Genomic DNA, 20,921 nt, shown 5'->3' on the forward strand with positions numbered 1-20,921 from the left:
CTTTCTCTATTGAAATTAACTGCTCTCTACTTACTCATAGCAAAATCCTCTTTTTCTCTGCAAATTTCCTTGCTTTAACAATGGCACCAGTAGTCAAGATCATGCCTCAGTCAGGATTCATTTATGAGAAGAACAATTTCGTAGCTCTTGTGAACAAAGAAATTATGGCCTCTGAGAATTATCACAAAATGATGGATTTTGTGAAGGGATGCAAGCTTAGTTATGCCATGATGGAATCATCCACAATCTACTATGAAGTTGTGGAGGAGATGTGGACTACTGATGTCTATCAGACAACTGACAAAACTATAACTCTCACCATTAAAGGTAAGGAATTTTGCATTAACAATGATACTATTCAAGCATGCTTTAAAATTCCTAATAACACTACTACTAAACCACACACAGATGCTGATTTAGTTAGCTTACTTAATTTTATTGGCTATGCACTTCCTACCACTAAGTTAAGTGAGATTAGAAGGCTAGGTCTTAGGAAAGAGTAGAGTTATCTGTGTGATGTAGTTACCAAGGTGTTTTCTGGTAAGATAAGCAATTTTGATTCTATCAACACTACCATGCTCAACATGCTCTTCATGCTACTTACTGATAAATACTATAAATTTTGGTGATGCTATCATGTTTGAGTTAAGTTACAAGTTAGGGGAGATCAAAAAGAGATCTAATTTTTTTTATTATGCTAGATTCTTTATGATTATTGCTAACCATATTTGTGAGGACCTTGCAATTGAGAAACCAACCAACAAACTGGATTGCTGGGTTCAAGAAAGCAGAATAATTGCAGACTTAAACAGAGAAGATCACCATAAAGAGGTGCCCCTTATTCATTTACCTATCATGGAGGGCCCTCAGGTAAGTGAGGTAAATACTTCTGTCTCTACTCCTTCTACTTCCCAAATTTATTTGCCATTGACTGTGGCTATGACATCTGTGTCAATGACCCAACAAATGCCTACCCAAGCCACAAAATCCAAATCAAAGAAACCACACTCCGGTGTCTCTCAAAAGATGCCAGTTTCAAAAGTCACCAAAACCAAAGAGGGGAGTGTGAAGGTGGGTAAGATTGGTGAGGGACAGGGTGAATATAAAAGAAACCCTAAAAATAAGGATGGTGAGGTGAGTGTACCCAAACCTAGCCACACCATAGTTTCCCAACAATCTGTGGTGCTTAACAAGAAAATTAGCACAACTCTAGTTTCATCCTCCCAAAAGGATGCTACTATTGAAATAAGCTCCCAATCAGGAGCACATACCAAAAGGTTTAGGGACACAGATTCACCCCAGAATTATACAAGAAAGAAGAAAGGTAGAAAACTTGGGGATGCACAGGGATCACACACAGTGAAAACTGTAGCTAAAGACTCAGTCACTTCACCATCTCAAATTTAGCTTGATGTGGCTCCAATAAATATGGAGTCATAGACAAAATCTTTAACTATAGAAGCACTAAACAAACAAAACTCTCCTACCAATTCTCTGGATGTGGATATGATTCACACATCAATCCCTGATTCTCCTTCTTTAACTCTGTTAGAGAAGCCAAAATTCAATGCAAGTGAGCATCATCTTCTAGATGATTTGTTGGCTCACTTTCCAATTCTTTCAGGAACTGTCGAGACTTCTGTGCCTAAATTATCATCAATCTGCACAAAGTCCACAATAGTTTCAACTCCAAACTCTATCATTTCCTTTATTCCGGTGGATATTGTTCATCCGTCGTCCAATGATTGTATCCCGACGGATGTGCCTAACAGCAGTCATCCGTCGGCTATCCTAACTACTACCCCGATGGATATTCCTCATCCGCCGGTACTCACTACATAAGATGATTTTTTAACAAATGTTACAAGTGTAGATGAGTTAGTAGTTGTACATTCAATCCTAGGATTGAGGGAAGGGAGTGAACAGAGTGAGAGGCTGAGTTGCTCTCAGGAAAAAGGAGAGGAAAAGAGAGAAATTATGCAGGCTATTTCTTCCAGCCTAGAAAAAGTGAGTGAAGAGAGTTCCACCTTAGTAGGTGAAGGTGAGGGTGTGAGGGTGGTGAGCCAAGGGGAGCCCTTGATGCAAGAACAAAGAGAAAATGAGAGAAATACAGGTACAAAAACTTGGAAAGAGCCCATTGTGAGTGAGTTAATGGATTTCAATGAGGCTGAAAAGAAATAACTAATTCAGCAAGAATATCAAGTTATCTTAGACTCTGTTTTTTATGAAGTTGAGGCATTTACTCACCCGGTCTCAGCTTATCAAGTTCTAGCTGAACACGACAATATGGTTGCTGAAAGAATGCTAAATCTGGTGCATACAACAGCCTCCATGCAAAGAGCCAAAGATGCCATCTCAGCCATGCCACCCAAATCTGTTGATTATGGAACTGGTGGTTCTGAAGACATATTTGGGGATGAAGATAATGATAAAGAAGAGTCTATGAACATAGGGGAGAAGCAGGCCTTAGCTCCAGATCAAACATTCCATCTTGAGTGTTTTCTAAAGACTGTGATGAGCAACACTTCAAGACTACTCTCTTTCACATCATTCAACAAACTCAGACAGCTCTTCAAGCTATAACCATTGCCAACACCAAGAACCTTCTTCAGGCACACCTCAATTCTCTCCAATTACATCAAATACAGTCTCTCAAACAGTCTATGGATGTCACTGAGCTGAAGAAAGAAATTGATCAAGTCAAGAAGGATGTTACTAACACGCTAGATGCTAAGTTTCCCAACACTACCATGCTTGACATTAACAGACAACTCAGGAATAATTCTGATCTAGCCAGCAAAGTGGACTCATTAGACTCAAGACTCAAGAAATTAAAAGCTTCCATCACTGCAATTCACTTACATCAAGCCCAACAAACTCAGTTGCTTCAAAAGCTAGTTTCTGCACAAACTTCTACCTCCACTCAACTTGATGCTAACAAAAAGGGGGAGAAAGATTCACTTGTCCCAGTTAGTCAAGGAGAGCCAATTAGTGAGGGGGAGAATGTGCTAAACATACAAGTTAGTCAAGTAATTATTCCATAAATTACTTATCCTAAGCCACCAGTCTTGGACAGTATTGATCTGATCCAGATAGCAGCTGCTAAGTTGGATTCAAAGAATAATTTCAAGAAGCTTGATGTTATAGTAGTTGAGAAGGAATTGGATGATAAATGGAGGAAGATTGATGAAGAAATCATAAAGAAATTTGGTCCAATTGAGAAACCAAACAAGACCTTTCATCACTTCTTTCAAGTCAAGCAAATTTCTGTGAATGACATGAGTCTAGGTTATCTGGAAAAGGGCCAACATGCATGCATAAAGTCTTCAAAAGCCAACTTGGTTTTGAAGTCCAAAAGGAATTATCCCAAGTCATCTGACAAAAATCCCTTGGATCTTATGTTTGAGACTCCAAGGCCAGATGAAAAGAAGTTGTCGGCAAGGTCCATTACATTCTTCAAAGATCCAACTGACTCAGTGCTAAAAAGAAGAATTGCTAAGAGCTACAGGAATGGAAAAGAAATTTGTATGGTGGTTGGACACCCTCAATTTGCAGAAGCCAAGAAGGAAGAAAAAGAGAGAATCAAGCAAGAAAAGAAGCAGGCTGTTTTAGATGCTAAGAAACTCAAACAGAAGAAAAAGCAAGCTGCTATTATAGCCAAGCTTCAAGCTGTGAAAACTGCAACTGAGATTTCTGAGAAACCATCTGTGGTAGCTGAAGATCAAGATCAGAAAATGCAAAAGGAACCTCAACAGAAAAGGAAGTTCGAATACAAGATTCTTCCCATAAGAATGTTGAATTTTGATGATAACAAAATGGAAGATTACATTCCCAAACAGTCTACATCTACAACTCAAACATCCAAGCCCTCAGTGGTGCATGAGGAATTTAAGGTGGATCCTACAAAGAATTTTCATGGTGAGCCTATAGTTCCCAAGGATGAGCCAATAGACTGGGAAAGTTTGTATGTTCCTGAACTTAAATTTACCAATCTTCAACAAGCTAAAAACGACAAAGATAAGAGCAATCAAGAAGGTCAAGCCTGTGAGTCTCAGAACCAAAACCTTAACCAAAGCTCAACCAACTATCAATAAGGGAGATCTTCTATACATCTGTGATATCAAGGAATTTTCAGATATCAATCTCTACATGGATGAATTAGAAGAAGTGATTGGAATTCATGCTCATAGAAATCTCCCTAAAAGACTGGTGTTCAAATACAAGGATGGGAAAGAGATCATATGGCCCCTTCACAAAATTCTTCAAGAAAGTTATTCTGTTTTGATAATGATCTTCTCATCCTTCAAGAAAAATTTTGAATTCAATGTGACAGCCAAGAAATTGGTTCTAAAGAAGATAGAAGAACTCAGGAGCAGAAAAGCCTCAAATGCACTTCCAAGAACTCTATCCATTCCCTTCATAGGAAATACAGTGCACTTGAGGTCTTACTGGCTGATGGAATTCATGGATGACAAAGGTATTAGAAGATTCTTCAGATTGGATGACCAATTGAGCATCTCAAGCAATGAGACTCTATTGGAAATGCAAGAAAAGTTGGATCTATCAAATGCTGAAGAATTTGAATTTCACAGACAACTCCAAAATCAGATAGAAGAAAACAACTGGAAGCTTGGGAAGAAATCAAGACAATCAAGAAACTAGTTTTATCTACCATTATTAATCTGTTCATTTAGGGTGTTTTGTTATCATCAAGTTTCTCTTAATTTATGGCCACAATTCCAGTAGACATAAATTGGGGGAGATTGTTAGGAATATATTGTGAACTTGATGATAAGTTGAACAAAGCGCCTTAGTAGATTTAACTTAGTGTTTTTGTAGCTCTCGACAGATGTTCTAATATAGTCCCAACAGATGAACTTTATAGTCCCGACGGATGACAACTGAACATCCATCGAGAGTGTAGCTTATGTAACAATAAGTATTGTAGCACATTTCTGCAAACAACAATATTTTAGTTGAGTAGATACTGTAGGATTCTTTTAGTCATGTTGACTACTAGATTGATATGCAGAATAGGTTGTCTAATTATAAATGTAAGATGTCTTGTAATTTTGCATAAGTGAAATAGAATCAAGTGACAGAAAGACTCCCGACGGATGATCTATAAAGAAGGCTCCCGACAGATAATCAACAAGGCTCCCGATGGATGATCAACACAGTCCTGACGGATGATAATATTTAAAATAGCAGTTGATAGTGACAACACAGTCACTTGCGTCGGATGTTTGCAAATGGAATGTGGAAGCCTAATTGCAGGATTTAGAGAGTAAAGAAGCATTACCATTTCCATGTAATTGTGAAGATATTCAAAGATGTTGAATAGATTAATGTAGCAACATGAAGTTAGACTAGATAAAATCTGTCTTATTGTCTTGTCTTACTGTCATGTAACTATGTTATATATAAACCAAGTGAAGCAAGTAGAACAACTAACCAAGTAAGATTAATTTTCAGAGAAATATATAAAGCTGTATTTGTTAAGAATTTCTCTGTAATTCTGTAAGTTCTCTTGTAAGTAGCTGTGTGCTATTCACATATCACAGAGTTCTCTACTTTATATATATCTTTGGTGGATAAGTTCAAATCCACCAGAAAGTTTTAAAGTTTTGTGTTTTATTACTTTGTGTTTTGATTTCTATTTATTCTCATTCCGCACTTCTTGCAAAATCAAACACAGTTATATATTAAGTAAGAACATTCCTAAAATTAGAAAAAGGAGCCAGAATTATATTCAACCCCCCATTCTGTAATTCTTGTTGTATTGTTTGGGATTAACACTTACTATAAAGAATAAGGTAAATGTAGTCTGAAAATCACTCCATTCATGTTGGAGAGGTTTATGACTTACTCTTACCCAATGCCTGACATGTGGTCAAATGTCTAATCTAGCACAACTATGATCCCTAAACCTATGGAAGTACAAATATAGGAACACCCATAGGGATCTTCCCAAGCTAAAACCATTTCTTCAAAATCCTTAGAATCTAGGAAACCAACCATCTCATCCTCTCAAAAGGATGAGGTGATTAAAAAGAAGAGAAAGGGGGTAACCTTAGCATTTATAACTGAGAGTGGTGAGGATCAAACAGAAGCTGAGTCACCCTTGGTCAAAAGATCAAAGAAGAGTAAGAAATATGAACTGACCACTCAAGCCACCTCTGCATCCTCCCAACAGGATGCAGTTGTAAAAATGGGGACTAAACAGACTCTAGATACATCCTTTCAACATGGTGGGTCTATTGAAAAGAGCATTCACCCCAATGCACCTTGTACAGAGTCTACACAGCCTACACCTGAAGCAATTCAAGTGTATGGTAGGAGGAATAAGGATGGCACACACAGTGATGACACATCTTTTGAAGCTCCCTCATTCATTCAGTGGGAGCTGCCAACACTCACATCTGAGCAACAATCTCCCATATCTTAAATTTCTTCTCTACCAACAGCATTTGAATCTAATTCTCAAGTGCAAACTAAATCAAGTGACTTGGTTCAAGAAATCTTTTTCACCACCCAGACACTATATCTAGATGGTGAGAGGCTACTAGCTGGGGTAGACCTTGATGACACCATCAAAATCATGAGGGATTCATCAGTTTTTATTGAAGACTCTATAGAGATACTAAATGCACCTTCATGTACAAATCAGTCTTCACAGACTGTAAGGTTTGAGGGTAGTACTCCTGAGGGGGAGCTATCTAAATCCTCTCCAATTTAATTGGAGGTTCCTCATGTAGGAACAACTCCCCTCAAAACCCTGGCAGAAATTGACTTGGCAGTTGATGCTAGGAGTACAATTATCAATGAACCTGCTATGGGGGAGGCAAGTTTATCACATTCAAGTGACAGTGCTTTGCAAGAAGCACAAGGGTTTGAGACTGGTTTTCATGACAATAACCCAGTCAAATCCCCTCCAATTCAATTGGAGGTTCCCACTTTATATGAGAAACAACAACTGGTCAAAACCACAGAGCAATATGTGAGTCAAACTGTGACTTCAGTCACAGGTGGTTCTGATTCTTCACTACAACCATCCACTTCACAACTTCAACAACCACACATTTTATATCACTGGCTACAAGAATCTGGCTCTCAACCCACATCTATAGATGATCTACTAGTTGAGCAGATTTCTGGACTGGAAAATATTTCACAATATCTACTGACTTCAAACATGAACAATCAAGATTATCAAGCTATCATGCTTACATACAATGAAGAAGTTGAGAAGCAAAAAGAGAAAATTGTAAATGATGCAGAACAAGATTAAAATGTGGATGCATGGCTCTCTCAGGACTTTGTATTAGAGATGGATCAAGTCTTGGCCAGATTTAGGGAAGAATACATCACTATTCTGGGAAGCAATGCAAAGGCCTTGACTCCACAAGATGTATATGATGCAGTTACAGAAGTGTACAAAGCTCAGCTCAAAGCATTTCATATTTTTGGTAAAACTCTTGAAGTCAAGATAACTGGTCATGAAGACAAAATCAGGAAGCTGGTGAAGGAGAAAATGGATGAGATTATACCATCTCAAATATAGATCACTTCCAAATTCAAGCATTTTGCTGATCAAATGTCAAGGATGGATCTTACTACCATTGAAAAGGAAGTTAAAAATCTCAAAAAATCCTTCATCTCTCTTCATACAGTTGTTCAACAGCAAATCACTCATTCCAATGACACAAAGGTCAAGCTGGACCAACTTCACCAAAGCAGATTTGAGCCCTCAGCTTTGCTTATGGAAGGCATCAAACAAGCTATAGAAGAAAATTTTGGCACTTCATCATCTACTAGCTCTTATCAGTCTGGCTCCACTTCCACAAATCTACATATCCAATCTCTTCAAACCCAAGTCTCAGAATTGCAGACCTCAAATGCCTCTCTCAGTGCACAAGTCCAAGCCTTGACTTCTCTAGTCAAGAGTCAACAAATTGACATCCAGACCCTAGTTGACTCCCATAAGCACCTTCAAATGCAGAAATCTGTTGCTTTGGGGGCCATCATGGGGAAGCTCAACATTTCTCTTCCTGCTTTACCTGAACAAATTAGGCCAGAAATTCTAACTCCCCTAATCATGCCTGTTTCCAAGACTAAGGGGGAGATTGAGGCTAGGATTGCAAAATCTAGGGATGCTAAGACACAATCTAAAGAGCCTGTTCAGGTGGGACAAAGCTCAGGTGCTCAGTTGATGTTGGCAAAGAAAGACTACTAAGGGCTGCAGAAAGACCTAATCAAGATCAAAAATTCAATAACCTTCTTGCAGCACTAAGAGTATCTCTACAACACAACTATATGGCTTGCAAGAAAGCTTTGGGCAAAAACATCAATTTTATAAGAGCAATGGTAGTGAAAGTTGATAACTTTCTAGAGAAAAGAATTATCATGAACATCAATGTTGGTGGTGTGGACAGATGTCTCCAGGTGACTCTTCCATATCTTTAAACCTAAAGAGCATCTGAACCGGATGTAATGATTGACAGAGTAAATCAAGTAATTCAAGAAAACACTCAACTATTCCAAGAGCTCAAAAAGGCACAGATAGCAGCTTTCCCAGAAGCCTATCTACATCCACACAAAGGAGTAGTTTATGTCTGTCCAACAACCAACAAGCAAGGAATCTCATTATTCCCAAACACTGTGTTAGATCAAACATGAGGCTGATCATGATATTGCAGTCTGACTTGAAGCACAAAAAGAACAAGAAGCCAGAGGATGTTGAAATGATAAAAATCTTGGACAGGTTTCTCTTGAATCATGACACCATGTTTCCAAATACTCAGTACAATCTAAGGAAAGATGAGGATTATGATGAGTAGAAGGATGACAAGCAAAATCCTTCTGGCTCAAATCCAAGTCAAGCTTCTAAAGCAACTAGCAGTAAAAATGAAAAAAGAAAGGTGAAGACAAAGAGGATGAGGAGAAGAAGAGAAGAAGTGAGAGGAGGAGTAAAAAAGAACCATGATGGCTCAAAACCACAGCAAATCCTAAAAATCCAAACACAGCCAGCTCAAACCTCAGCTCAACCTTCAACCTCAACTATTTTAAACATCAAACCACCTCAAACCTCAAAACCTAAATTTTCTATTCAAGCAAACTGCTAACTCTTTCCTAAAAATTCCAATCACCACAAGCCAAACATCTCTAAAGAAAATCCCAATCCTACCTTTTGTCAAACCATCACTTAAAACTCATTTCAAGACGGTTGGGAGATAACCTAAGAAGGCCAAGTCTACTGAAAAAGTTGAAGTTACTGAAAGGGTCATCTGGAACTGCTTTAAGCAAAGTGACTTTCTACCTTTAAATTGGTGCATCTCAGATGAAGATTATTTCCAACATCTAGCTGAAGAAATAGTTAGAGTCTGGGTTGTATCTCTAAGGGAAGTTATAATTTATTTTGAAGATGGGTCCTTCACCTTCCTTGGCTGTGATTTACTTGATTCTCTTTCTCCCACAGAAATTAAAAGAATGATAAGTTTGCTAAAGGACAAGGATACTGCTATAAGGGCATGGAGATCAATTCTAGCTGAATGGTTGATTACAAGGGAGGAAACAAGAAAAAGGAATGAGGCTGAATCTGAAGAGAGAAGGAGGAAGTATGATGAAGAAATAAAGATGTTCATAAAGAGATCAGAAGAGCTCAAGGCCAAAGGAATGAGTAGAATTTCTAAGGATGGAATTTTTTTAGATATTAAAGCTGGTGGATTCTAACGATTTAGGATTGATTTACTAGATAGTGGTTATCCAAAGGTAGCAAGATAAAAACTTGTAGAAGCTCTAAGTGGAACACATATTATAGAAGAACTTGAAATTCTTGATCACTTAAAGGATCTCCTTAGAGAAGAAGCAAATACAAAAATTGTCTTTACCTGATACTTGTAACCATTAAACTTTATAAATCTCCTAATGTATAAAAGTTGTAATTCTATCAAGCTTTATGTATTAATTCCATTTTCCATTTTTTTAACTTGGGGTTAGTCTTGTTAACAGACATGAATTTGTGTTAAGCAATCTTCTCACAAAAATTAGAGGAGATTGTTGTGCAAGACATGCCTGTACTTTAACAAGACTGAGTCAAATTGACAACCCTAAGTAAGTTGTATTGTAATCTTAGTTTGCATTTGTACTTGTAACATTTAAAGTCTGTAAAAATGTAAAAGAGCAGACTTGAGTCTTTTTGTGTAAATAATATCAAGCCTAAGGATTCTATCTGGAAGAAGATCAAGAAGATCATGCCTCAGAAGAATTTTGAAGACGCTTGGAGTTGAATAAATCTATTTAAATATAAATATTCCAAGTTAAGATCTCTACAAGTCACAGATTTAGTATTATAGAGAAGTCACTCGAGAACTCCAAATGACTTATCGAGAAGTCAGGAAAGCTACTAGAGAACTCAGAGAGATATCGACAAGCCAAATTGAAGACATGAAGACTGGAGATATCGACAAGTCATTTATTCACTAGAGAACTCAGAGTTATCGACAAGTCAACATTCATTAAAGAATTATGAGTTATCGATAAGTCAAATTTCACTAGAGAACTCATAGATATCGATGAGTCAAAATTCACTAGAGAACTCTGAGTTATCAATAAGTCAAATTTGACTAGAGAACTCTGAGTTATCGATAAGTCAATAAGCCACTAGAGAACTCAGAGATATCGATAAGTCAAAGTAAAGATATGAAGACTAGAGATCTCGACAAGCTAAATTCTCTTATAGAGAACTCAGAGACCACTACAAGTCAAATTAACTATGGAGTATTAGAGATCTTGATAAGCCAATATACTTATCGAGATATCAAGTTCTCTATAGACCAAATGAAGATCTTGAGGTAAAATCTCAAAGTACAATTTATAGAACAGTTCAATATCCAAGATTTACAATCAACGAACAATCCAAACAGCTAGATTGACAAGTCTACAAAAAGCAGCTTGAAGGATATGCAAGATCAAGAGTGAAGATTAACTGACAAAGGAAGATCAAAGTTAACACAGTATGCAAAGATATGCTAAGCCAGAAATGGAATATATACTTTTCCTTAAATAAAAATGATAAGTGACAGTTTACTAAAGCTAATAGCATGTCTTATTATACACCGTGTAAACCAGTATTTAACTAAATTATAAACTTAACATTAGTCCTTTGTTAGAAGTAACAATTGAGATAGAAAATCTTGTAACTCTCTCAAGAAGAAGCTAAACTCTTTATTAATAAAGAGCCTAGAAATTTTGTAGCAAAACATTCTTAATTTTAATATATAATTAAATGAGTTTTGAAAGATCTGTGTTCTTTACTATTACATGTTTAATTTCTGCAGTAACACATTTCACTACAAGATTTAATTTACTTTGTTCAACCAAAAAAAGCTCAAGAAAAGCATAAAAACAGAAAAACACATTCACCCCCCCTGTGTGTTATTCATTTCCTAACAACAACTCCTACACCTTTTCTTTTAAAATCTCACTCTCTTTGGGAATCATTCGATAATGTGGGAGATTAAGTAAACTAGCTCATAGAATCAAGTCAATACAATTCTGGATATCTCTCATAGATGGTAATTCATCAGGAACTTCTTCGGGCATCACCTCATTGAATTCAGACATTAATGGCCTTAACAACTTTGGATTATTTCCCACTTCGTCACCACAAAAAATTTCTTATTTTGACACCAAAATAAAAATATGTCGTGTCTCATTTGCCTCTTCCTCAAAATTATGAGTTACAGTACTGAAATTCTTTTACTTCGATGAGTTACCTTTTTGTTGTAAAGGTAGTAAAGTAATTTTCACTCCCTCTTTCTCCAAACTATATTAATTACTTTTCCCAGAATGTTGAGCATCCACATCATACTTCAATGGTCTCCCAAATAACAAATGACATACGTCCATATCCACCACATCACAAAATATTTCATCACTATATTTTCCAATGGAGAATGGAACTTTGCATCTCCCAGTTATCTCAATAGTGTCTGCTCCAGACGTTACCAACCTAAGGTGTAAGGGTTTGGATGCTTCTCCGTTGATATTCCTTTCATTTTGACTGTGTCTTTACTTATAATATTCTCCATGCTACCACTATCAATCACAATTGTAAAAATATGCCTATTAATAGTGCACCTGGTATGAAATAACTGGTGTCGTTGAGATTTCTCTTCATGTTTTGGGGTTAACATCATCTTTTGTACAATCAAATTTGTTTCCTCTTCCACATAATCCTCAAATTCACCATCTTTACCATCTGGACCATACTGATACCCTTCTTCATCTTCGTCTGCTTCTCGTGCAATCATATTTACTTCATTTCTTTGAGGACATTCATTCGACCTATGACCTGGAAGATTACACCTATAACACTTGCGAGTCATGAATTTAGCATAAGTATTTACGATCTTCTGAGCTTGGGTGTCCTTCTCTTTGGTTTCAGTCATGGACTTCTTACCTGCTAATTTCTCCCCCACGATATTATTAATACTGCTAGCACGATCAAACCTTCCCATATTTTCCCCAAAAGATTTTGGCTTATCCCAGAGGTTACTATTCCTTGCATTCTCAAATCCCTTTCTTCCTTTCTCTTGTTGCAAAAATTCTGCCTTTAACGCCATATTCTTTGCCTCAGTTAGGTTCCTCAATGCTTGCACCCTAATTCTATCCCGAATAAATGACTTTAACCCTTCTAGGTACCGTGCCACTTGTTCTCCTTGTGTTTCATACAAATTATTTTGCTCTGACAGTCGCATAAATTCTGTTGTATCCTCCTGCACTACTCATAATCAGGGGAATGAATTCCCTCATCAGCATCTTCTTCATCTGACTCCATGTACGAATGCGATTTTTTCCCTCTCTTTCTCGGGTCTTTTGCTTTCTATCCCACCAAGATAACACACCACCCTTTAATCTACAAGCAACCAAGCGTACTTGCTTATCCATTGGTGTCTTCATATATTCAAAGAATCTATCAATTTCAGCAATCCAATCCGGAAACTCCTCTATTCCCAGGCCTCCATTAAAGATAGGAATATCAACTTTTAATTTAAAGTCATATCCCTCTCGATCATCAAAACTCCGACCATACCCACCATGGTGACCACCCTATCGTCTTCATCTATCTCTATTATTAATCGGTTCAACCTCACACTCTTCTTCCTCATCATTTGAGATATCTTCAAAGTGAACTTCTTGCCTCCAGAATGGAACAAGCCAATTAACAGGGTCACCATGAGCCATATTGACTCTTGGTCTTCAGCCATCTTTGTTGTTCCGGTTTCTCTCGATCCTCCAACTAATCGTTCATCTTGTCAAATTGTTCTTCGATGTGACCCATTAACTTACGATAGGACTGCTCGAAGTATCCCTGCATACATTGCTCCAATCGTTGCAACACCTCGGCCTCGAGATTTGGGACTCCGGTTCCCCGATTTTCGTCATGAGAACCACCGCTCTTAATATTTGACGTCCTGACTCTAATGCCTAATTGCAAAACAATATATTATGTTTTAAAAGTTTAGAATTTCCTCTCCATAATATTATATGACATGTTTATATATATCTTACAAACCTTATTATCTTAAATGGGTTTTAAAATATATTTAAAATTGAATTAAAACTAACTTAAAAAGTCTAAAATAAATATAAATAATTTAATTTTCGTCATACCCGATTCTAGGTCTTGTAATCGGATTCAAGGCCTTGAAAAATTCTGCAACTCCGCTTAAGTCTGTAACTCCAACTCAAGCCTTGGTTCAAGGCCTTGAAATTTTCTGCAAAATTACTCATCATTTAATCCCCGGAAGAAAAGCAAAATCTCCTGAATTCAATTCCTCAAAGCTACAGCAGAATAATATCAAAAATATTCAATTGATTATCAAAATTTTCAACCCTTCAGAATTAAAAGATGGTGTATATAGGTATAACCTACAACTAAACCAAAGAGGACTCTTTAAAAAAAACAAAAAAAAAACAAGAAATTAGTTAATATTTATTTGAATGCAACTACGAAACTCATTGAAAACCTGGTCAAACTACAGAAATAAAAGCCCAACTCCCATTTTAGCCTTTCCATTGCATCCCTTGCAATTCCCGAAACATGTAAAATTTCAGGATGTTTTTGTTTTTCTTTGGTCATGCCTCAGATTGATTGAATACATGCTCTTATTCAAAAGCCACCAGTCATATTAATATTTTCTGAGGGCATTGTAAAGTAAGTTTGTCATGTGGAGTAAAATCAAATATTTTATATTTGGTCAAGTTTATGGGAAATGACCTAGTCTTCAATGTTTATAATACTACAGTGAATTAATCAACAAAACTATTTCGGCCATAGTAATAATAACAACTCATACGACCATGAAACATTACATTTGTGAAGCTAACAACTCTTGATCTATAAGTTCTTCGTTTGGCAGTAAACCCAGCTCTCAGCTGATTTCATGTTGTACTAATAATCTAACAAAGAGTACGTTCAGTGCAAATGGCTTATTTCCAGGTGTGATTGCACAACCTCTACTCTGAAAAGTGATTTTTCAGACGAAGATGTTGAAACCTTCTAATATCTGGCTTCAGCAACATCTGCAAGCTGCGGACTTCAGTTTTCCATGATTTTTGGACCTTCATAAAAAAAATTCCAAATAGATGATACTTCATATATCCTGTCACAAGATATAACATACTTGGTGTGTTTATGGTCTATATACATCATCACCACTTATTTGTAGAAACATAATGAATCACAGAGAAAGTTGTCAGATTGTTTCATCTCCAAAGCAGCATGTCAAGGTGCTTCTGTTATCATGTACTCATGTTAAAAGAATCTGATGAGATGATTATAATCTAACAGACCCAAGGAACTAGGACGTGATTAGATATACAAGAATATATCTATATTTTCTTGGAGGAAATCAGGAAAGTAATCACAATTAAGTTGCATCCACGGAATATCTACACTACACTATGTAACTGTACTCATGAACAATGCTTGAAACAAAATTTCATGCTAACTGGTTTCCAGCGTACCTTACAAAGATTTGGATTAAAGCTTATATTCATCAACATGCATCCACTTAGTAGATGACCACTTGTTCCCCTTAATCACAGGACAACCACCTGAAAATTAAAATTATCAGAAACCCCCATTAATATCTATTATTTTTTATTTTTTTGTATTTTGTGGGAGGAAAACACAAAATAGTGGAACTGCCTCGCCGAATTTTTTAGCAAACCTACATAAAGTGGATCAAAATCATGTTTCTCGTAAAGATCACCTTTAGGCACGGACATCTGAGGGACTATCATTTTTACAAATAAAAAATCAAAGATTGCGTACCATGCAAACTTGAAGGATCCAATGAGGCATCAGGTCTCATGCTCCAGAAAAGCAAAGCATTGCCCATTTTCGGTTTCACAGAGAGGCCTCTCTTGGCACAATCCGACCATTCATTCCAACCTGGCAAAGAGCTAAAATTCCCCTTGGCAGCAGGAAATACTGTTTCACCTCCTTCTTCGACATCTGACCTACGTTAATAGTAAAAAATATTATATTAGACTTGGAAAATGAGCAGAGGTTCCTATTATATTATTATATGAATTGAACCATTGTTTAGTCATCTTTAAATGGTAAGTATATGTGTTTGTATAAAGGATATGATTCTAATCCATTCAACTTCAGCCCATATATGATCTATGTCACTCCTACTCCTTTGTTTCGGTCGCCGTACCCCTATTAGCCACGATAATTATTTTGTGTCGGATCCTTTGACTAAAATGTGGACCCTTTGACTAATTTAGAGATCGCATATAAGTTAAACTTATAATTTAAAATAAATATGTGAGAAGAAAGAAAGGGGCAAGAATGAGATTAAAGTAGAGAAGACTGTTAATTCGTGAGTACTTTAGAACATCATATTTATTCTGATTTTTGTTGTCATTTTTAATTAAGATGTCTAACTTACCGTACTTGTTACTGATATTGTGTCCCCGTGTTCCCAATTTTCAAAATTTTCAAGTCCGACGCTCGGATATGTGTCGTGTCCAACACTCCATACCCAAGTCACAATAACATAGTATATGCTCCACAACGTTGTACATCTTTACAAGTGGGCTACTACATACATGTGTCTGTGATTAATAAACCAAGGGTGAAGATCAAAACAAGAAATAAACAATAAAGATCCATCCTCGACTTTGCTGGACTTTGCTGTAATTGACTGATTAGAGAGCTGATCCTTGAGAGCTTATCCTTGAGGCTTGCAGAACTACAAACCGGAGGGTAGTGTATTTTCTTGAAAATCCAAGAACCAACAAATGGAGCAATAGCTCCACTTACAAATTCTGGGAGTCACCATCGCCAATTATCACCCTTATCATCCTTCATGATTCCAACTCATCCATGAATCAATCAATATATCCCTATAGATGATGATCCCTTTCCTTCCACATCATTAATCATGTTTATAACAACAATACTCCATCTTTTCCCCTTCCATCCCTACTCCCATATACAGTTCCGTATTCATAATTGTGCTCCATAGTAGAGGCTAGAATTCGGTGGACTGATCAAATATCAAGCCAAAGAAATAATTTATATACAAAGAAAGAGAATTCTGAATTTTGCTAATGAGTAATTAAAGTCCAGATATAAGTTACCAATCTAGCATCCCATGGGTTATTAGAACATGTGTATCACACTCACATGATTTAATCTGTATATATACCCATCAATAACCTATAAACCCTATTCGATGACCAAACTGTTAGATATATTTGATAATGTCATGTCTAATATGATTTGTGTTTAGTTTTCAGATCTTACTTAAACAGGACAAATCAGTACTTAACTGAAAATCAGTACTTATACTGAAGTCAGAACTTAAGTTATCAAAACTTAAGTTATCAGGAGATATTTATCAGGAGATAATATCAAGACTTAAGGAGACTTTCAGATAAGGAAGACAGCTGATTGAAAGGAAAGAAGATCAAGACAAACGCAAGAAGATATATGCATGAAGAAGGAATTTTATGAAGAATATAATACTTGGAAGAAAAGATATCTGATTGATATATTTTAGGAAGCAGAATTATATTCCATATCAATTAGCAATTATCTTGTAACTGTGTAGTATATAAACACAGACATAGGGTTTACACTATAAGTGTTATCATTATCGAGAATAATATTCATTGTAACCCTAGCAGCTCTCGTGATATTTGTTCATCACTGAGAGAGGACAGTTCCATATTGTAACAGAGTTTATTATATTGAATAAAGTCTGTTTTCTGTTACTTGAGTTCTTTAATTCGATTTGATTGTGATAAACACTGTATTCAACCTCCTTCTACAGTGTGTGTGACCTAACACAAACCCATCAATAACCTATAATCCCACCTGATGAACCACGAGAAGATGGACAAGATGAAGGTTTACCTAAAAATTTTGATAGCTCCACATTATATGCATGGAAATACATTGTAATTTAAAAATACAAAAAACATAGTGCAACCAATATACAAGCACCACTTACAGATACATGAGCACGGTAGCTATTCTCTGGCCACCATTTTTAGTGTTGAACTCATCAAGAAAGTAGTCGTAGTGAGGTTCATACTTCTGTCCAGCTTCATAATGGAGAACTTGTAGTCCTTCTCCATGATCTGCAAAATTTACGAGGTACCCTAATCCTTATTAAGCTCAATATCAAGATTAATTTAGCAGATAAAAGTCACTTTGACTACACAAATTATTATTTGGAGGAAGAACGGTACAATAACAAGTAAAGAATGCTAAACTGAGTATAATGAGTTATTTGGATCTTTCATATCACAATTGAACACTTCACCTTGCAGCAATCTATTTAAAAATGATATACAAAGCCTCACAACTTATCTATAGTCCATGGATTATTAAGGTCCATGGATGACTTGTTTTCCTTGAAAGACTTGTTTCTATGTTATTTATTGATTTTATGCAATAATTTAGCACATAATTAAGTGTATACCTTTTATTGGTAAAAGGCGTTTTTAACATGTAAATGAATTGAAAACATATAAACAACACTTATATTAAGCTTATATGCTGGTCCCACATTGTGTGTTCGGATTCATATCCAAGAAGCCTAGATTTTCACAAACTAAAAATTCGCCACTTGGATCCGCCCGCCTGTCAAACGGCCATACCCGAGTCCAGGTGACATAGCTCCATTACAGATAGATACCAAAAATATATGCACCTAGTTCCTTCCCAGCATTTGATATAAAACTTGATGCTTCAAAAGAAGTGTTTCAACATACAAGAAGATTTAAATAATAAGTTTGTGCAGTGGTGGCGCCAGCAGGGGTAAATTGCAATGGCCAATCTTGTCCAAAAAAAATGTAGCAAATTGATATAAAACAATGTAAATGGTCATTGTTGACTAATACAAGCATAACATTATATATTATTTACTTATTAAATTACATCTTTGTATTTAAGATTTGCAACAAATAGGCTCTAATCAGGTACTAGAAGTGCCTAAGCGGTTAAAAGTTGCTCCTAGTGCTAGAATAGGTTTAAAGTTTGTTTTTCATCTCATCTTCCCCTATACTTACAAAATTATATGAACTCCACAAAAAAAGGTCATTATTTTTAGTAGCTTAGTTATCTCTATAGGCCGCTTAATAATATCGTTGTTTAAATTATATTACACTATTTAGAAATGAATTATAAATTAAAAATAACCAGGAATGTTTTACATTTTATATGTTTTTTGTTAATCTGGCAACTTAAATGCATTCAAAACTAGAAGCTTCATAATAAAACAACACATATACAAGTTACAAACAACACAAGTATACCAAATGAACACCTTGTAAAATATAAGATCAAATTATGATCATAAATTATTTAATTAATTAAATTTTGGTAAGAAACTAGTTACTTTTTTCATATATTAAACCATTCTTAAATTGTGATTTATAAAAAATGAGTAATATTTACCTCTTTTTTTAGAATTTGCTTAACCACATTGCATATACGCGGCCAAAGATACATATATCATATAAGTATGCACTACTTGGAAATAAAGGGGCTCCAACCCTGTGTGTGTATATTATATATGCAGCCCACTAGTACAATAGACACACTGTGAATTTTACTTGAAATTCATTTTCCAATTGCTAAAATGTTTTTTGTATTCTTACCAGCAGGAATGAAAGAAAAATCTGCTATTCTTTTCTCTATGTTGGTAATGATCTTGTCCCTGCCTCTCTTTAAAAACATTCCAGAGCTTGTACGAACCCTGATAAAAATCTTATAACATTTGGTGAACACGAGACATTAAAAGAAGTCATGATAAAACTTGATGATGCAACTGTGATGCCAACCTGCTATCTTTACTCTTCCCAGTTTTGCTATCAACAACCGTGGACTTTGCCATATGCGGTTTAGCAAGATCAATCAAATACTCACATTCTTTCTTCGACTGTAAGAAAAATACATAGAACTCCTTCAATAAGAGTCTCGAATTCTCGATACATACAACATCAAACCTAATTCGAACATTGATCCCACTACTAATCATTCACAACAATCATTAAACTAGATGTATATGCATTTCGCCAGAAACTAAACAAAGTTAAAACTTGAATAATCTTGCTCTACTATAACCATCTTCCTCTATCTTACTACCGTAAAACATATTAACAAACACAAAGATGGACACAGTTTTCATTAAATAACGCCATCAGCTAAATAAAATCCTAGCAATAACAAACCAAAGATGATAGAACTAATAAAGTTCCATAAGATATGCTATCAAACACCTACAACCAGCAAAGGCCTAAGAACCTATATATATCAAATTTCAATTAAGCATCTCAAAACGAAGAAAACGATAAATATAACAAAAAATTACCAAAAAGTTATGATAGAGAAAAGCTCTAGGCTCCCAAGAGAGAATTTCAGTCCACTGGTTATCTCGAGATTCCGATACATCACTATCAACACTGCAGGAAACAAATCATCATATGAATTATATATATAAGAAAACTAACATAAAGAAAGAAGAAGCAGGAAACAGAAAAAGAAGGAGGAAAGACATACATGTTGATGTTGTTATTGTGGTTGATGAATTTGCGATTGAATTTGAAGTGATTAGAAATGGGAATAGAATCAAGATCAGAATCAGAAACAGGAAGAGAGAGAATACCAAGGGCTAAGAGCATTAAAAGAACAACAGTTAACATCAATAACATTGATAATACTAATGCAATTGTTGAAGATCTTTTTGCTTGTTGCCTGTAATTCATTATTCTCGCTTTCGCCATTGTATACTACGAATCAATTGATTCAATTAAACCCTAATTACAGACACAAAATTATATAAATAAATATGCGCAGGTTAAAATTGAATAATAATAATAATAAGTTATTGCAGAGGGGGGAAATGGTTACGGTCAAGATTTTGATATGAAAGGAAAAGTAAATGTTGATTCTTGAGTGTCAGGGTGACAGGTGGATTTGGCACCCCATGGTTGTGTAAATCCTCCTTGATTACATTGTTAAGCTTGCCTCAATTTTATTGATTCGAACATTAACTGTCAATAAACAACTGTACTTTTACTGGAATCATTTCTGGTACTTTAGACAATATTTTCATTAACCTCTGTCTATACCCTGTCTTCAATTCTTCAGATTCCTATACTTCGAACACTGTCTATTTTCAATCAATGCCAATACACTGAAATCTTCCGGTAGCACTTGTATACTGAATCTTCAACATTTCTGAAACCCTGAAAGTCTTTAACCTTTGTTCTTCACTGAGGCATGATCATATTAATGAACTTCATTCAGTGACCTGTAGACAAACTTCAGGCTTTCTTCTAATCTTCTGATTCTTTGTATTAGCCTTGTCTTCATTCTTCCTGATTTC

The 20,921-nt window shown here is 35.8% G+C and overlaps 1 protein-coding gene across 3 annotated transcripts; it reads right to left on the minus strand.

Annotated features, from left to right (window-relative positions):
* Positions 1 to 14,240: 14,240 nt before the first annotated feature.
* Positions 14,241 to 20,501, minus strand: LOC141720857 (putative prolyl 4-hydroxylase 3). Of its 3 annotated transcripts, none has more exons than XM_074523505.1 (8): positions 20,093 to 20,501; positions 19,905 to 19,995; positions 19,375 to 19,472; positions 19,192 to 19,289; positions 17,538 to 17,667; positions 15,344 to 15,531; positions 15,034 to 15,123; positions 14,241 to 14,669 (listed from the first exon to the last, which is right to left on the minus strand). In XM_074523505.1, the coding sequence occupies exons 1-7, from the start codon at positions 20,314 to 20,316 to the stop codon at positions 15,050 to 15,052; spliced, it is 903 nt and encodes a 300-aa protein (XP_074379606.1). In that variant the 5' UTR covers positions 20,317 to 20,501; the 3' UTR covers positions 14,241 to 14,669; positions 15,034 to 15,049. The 3 variants fall into 3 exon arrangements, with proteins under 3 accessions (XP_074379606.1, XP_074379605.1, XP_074379607.1); XM_074523504.1 differs by having other exon boundaries at positions 14,241 to 14,628; positions 20,093 to 20,498; XM_074523506.1 differs by having other exon boundaries at positions 14,668 to 14,802.
* Between the last annotated feature and the right edge of the window lie 420 nt (positions 20,502 to 20,921).

Source organism: Apium graveolens, chromosome 4 (genome assembly GCF_009905375.1).
Source record: "Apium graveolens cultivar Ventura chromosome 4, ASM990537v1, whole genome shotgun sequence".
NCBI lineage: Eukaryota > Viridiplantae > Streptophyta > Magnoliopsida > Apiales > Apiaceae > Apium > Apium graveolens.